This window comes from Montipora capricornis, chromosome 10 (genome assembly GCF_036669925.1).
Source record: "Montipora capricornis isolate CH-2021 chromosome 10, ASM3666992v2, whole genome shotgun sequence".
Classification (NCBI taxonomy): Eukaryota; Metazoa; Cnidaria; class Anthozoa; order Scleractinia; family Acroporidae; genus Montipora; species Montipora capricornis.
Window position 1 is genome coordinate 57,191,178 of NC_090892.1, and position 2,500 is coordinate 57,193,677.

The following is a 2,500-nucleotide window of genomic DNA, read 5'->3' on the forward strand; positions in this document are numbered from 1 at the left end:
TGTAAACTTTCTGGTCCTCTGGGACAACTGGATGACCCCCAATTTTGCGCACTGCATGTATAAATAACAAATTCAAGGGAGCAGGGATAGAGCAATACAGAGAGCACTCACCTCCGACTTTTATTGCCCAGGATCAAGTGCAGGACTCAAAGTTCAACTATATTCTTTGTGTCATCACCCAGTGCTCTTCCCACACAAAGTGGGGTCAGAATAGTGTGACGCCCCAATTAATAATCACTGTGAAGGAAACTAATCGTCCCTAAGGAAAACAAAAAAGATGGATTTACATGTACCTTCAGCAGAAATGCTAATCACAGGGCCTCCAATGGACAACTCTTCAAGCTTGGGCAAGAGTGGCATTGCTGAAGCTAAATCCTTAAAACCTGCTTCAGAAATCTTGTTCCCTTGGATATCTAAGAGTTTCAAGTTTGGAAGCTCCTTGAAGGACAAAATTAGGATTGCCAAACCATCGTCAGTGATGAAGTTATGTGCAAGTACCAGATTCTCTAACTGTACAACAGAAGAAAGCGAGTTTGCAAATGCAGACAAACTGTCATCATTGACCATGGCTGATTTCAAGTGTAAATCTCTAAGCGACATCACTTCTGGAAGAAATCTTGCAAGTATTTGAAGAGCTTTCTTGTCAACTCGACCTTCTTCCAGAATCAAGGACTCCACTGATCGGCAGTTGCACAAAAAGTGCACTAGAGCCCTGAGTTTGTAAGGGGTTGCATGAAAATGATGAAGCTTAACAACACCTTGGGGTATTTGAGGTTCCAATTTGTAGGCCAAGTGTCCCTGGTGTGATTCGTATAAAGAAAGAACACAAACTTCAAAGAAGGATTGCTTCAAGCTCATACATGCCTCCACCTCTGTACTTCCTTCTTGCAGCAGAAGCTCAAAGAAAGGTTGAAATGCATCACCAAGAAGTCCGGGCGTAAATAGGAAAAGAACAGAAGTCAATTCTGATGACAAGCAATTCATAATGTAAATGCTGACATCATCAAAGACTGATTGGTTTGCGAAAGCTGCTTTAATTCTGCGGCTCAACCAAAGTGCTGCAAGAAATTCCTGGTATGACCTGTGTGAAAAACGATACTTCTGGACTGGTTTTAGTCGAGAGGCTCCCGATTCCTTTGACAACAAACCTATATCAAGTACACCTTTGTTCGATGCACATGCCTTTTCAAGTTTGTGAGCATCAAAGAGTAACTGATCATTCAACAGTCCAATGAGTGAAATTTCTCCCAATGAAAGGAGACTTTGGAACAGATCATCTGGAATATCATCCAAAGAGCAGAGGTTTTCAGGATCAAAACCATTCCCAGACTGTCTTGCATAGTGGCGCTTCACAAGTAATAGTGTAAGCTCACTGAAAAGGGAAGTTATGGAACTGAGCAAGGAAGCTTGAGGCATTTCTTCCCACATTGCACAAATAAGCATTGCTGTTAATGGAAGTCTAGCAATGTTTTCTGCAACAGGGTGCAGTTCAAGTTGAGTTATTAAGCTCTCTGCCTTGGGAAGATCATCCTGGAAGTACTTGAAAACAAACTCATGAATATTCTCATTGGTAAAACCACTTATCTCAATGCGGGAATCCATAAACCAGTGAACCCTTGATCCTTTGCCAGGCCTTGATGTAACAAGCACAGTAGCACCCCTTAGCATCTTGCCCATGATTAGATCTTCCACATCTCCCAGCTGTGAAGGATTCACTTCATCGTAGCCATCAAGAATGAAAAGAACACTATCCTGGTTTGCAATGACAAACTGGAAGAGGTTTTCAGAAGAATAATAAAAGTCTCTTGGGAAAAGCAACTCAAAGATGTCCATCTTCAAGTTTCCAGTCATTTGCTTAACTTCCATAAACAGAACAAGTTTGAAATGCTGCAGCTTTGGATTTCCACAAGCCCAGTCATAAACAATGAGAGAAGCAAATGTGCTCTTCCCAACACCTGCTTGTCCCTCTATAAGGATACGCTTCGACTTGGAAGAACCTCTTTGGGGCTCAAAAATGTCAACATATGATTCCAAAGGCTCTTTCTTTGTAACTCGTCCTTTTTGAGATTTTGTGATCATCTGCAGGTTGGTGTAGATGTGCTTGACATGAATCAAGAATGATTTGTTCCATGCAAGAGGCTGCAGCCATCCAATTACGTCTTTGTAGAAATCACACAGAGTTTGTTGGAATAGAATCTGGGGTGATGAGATGTTCCCCTCTTTTGGTTTGCCTACAAGCAACAAGGCATTTGGTTAGGAGTGTGCAACAAGATGTCAAGGACAAGGACAGTTATATATCACAGATCAGCTGCATTTCATTTGATTTGAGTTTACTTCATTTATTTCATTAGTAGCCCCAATGACACCCTGCAAGTAGAGCCTCCTTTTGTCTTTTTCTTTACTGAGGAGAAAAGGAGGCTCTGCCCGAATCGTGTCAACTCTTTGAAGTCGCCGCAGCCCAAGCTTCTGGACTAGTCAATCTTGTTTTCTCTCGTCAAAC

The 2,500-nt window shown here is 41.9% G+C and overlaps 1 protein-coding gene across 1 annotated transcript in view; it reads right to left on the reverse strand.

Moving 5' to 3' along the window:
* The window catches only part of LOC138019967 (protein NLRC5-like), a 6,421-nt gene that overhangs the window by 3,087 nt on the left and 834 nt on the right, over positions 1-2,500 (reverse strand). Inside the window, exon 2 of the mRNA XM_068866944.1 lies at positions 294-2,231. Within this exon, the coding sequence (XP_068723045.1) occupies positions 294-2,231 (1,938 nt within the window). The remainder of the gene's footprint in view (positions 1-293; positions 2,232-2,500) is intronic.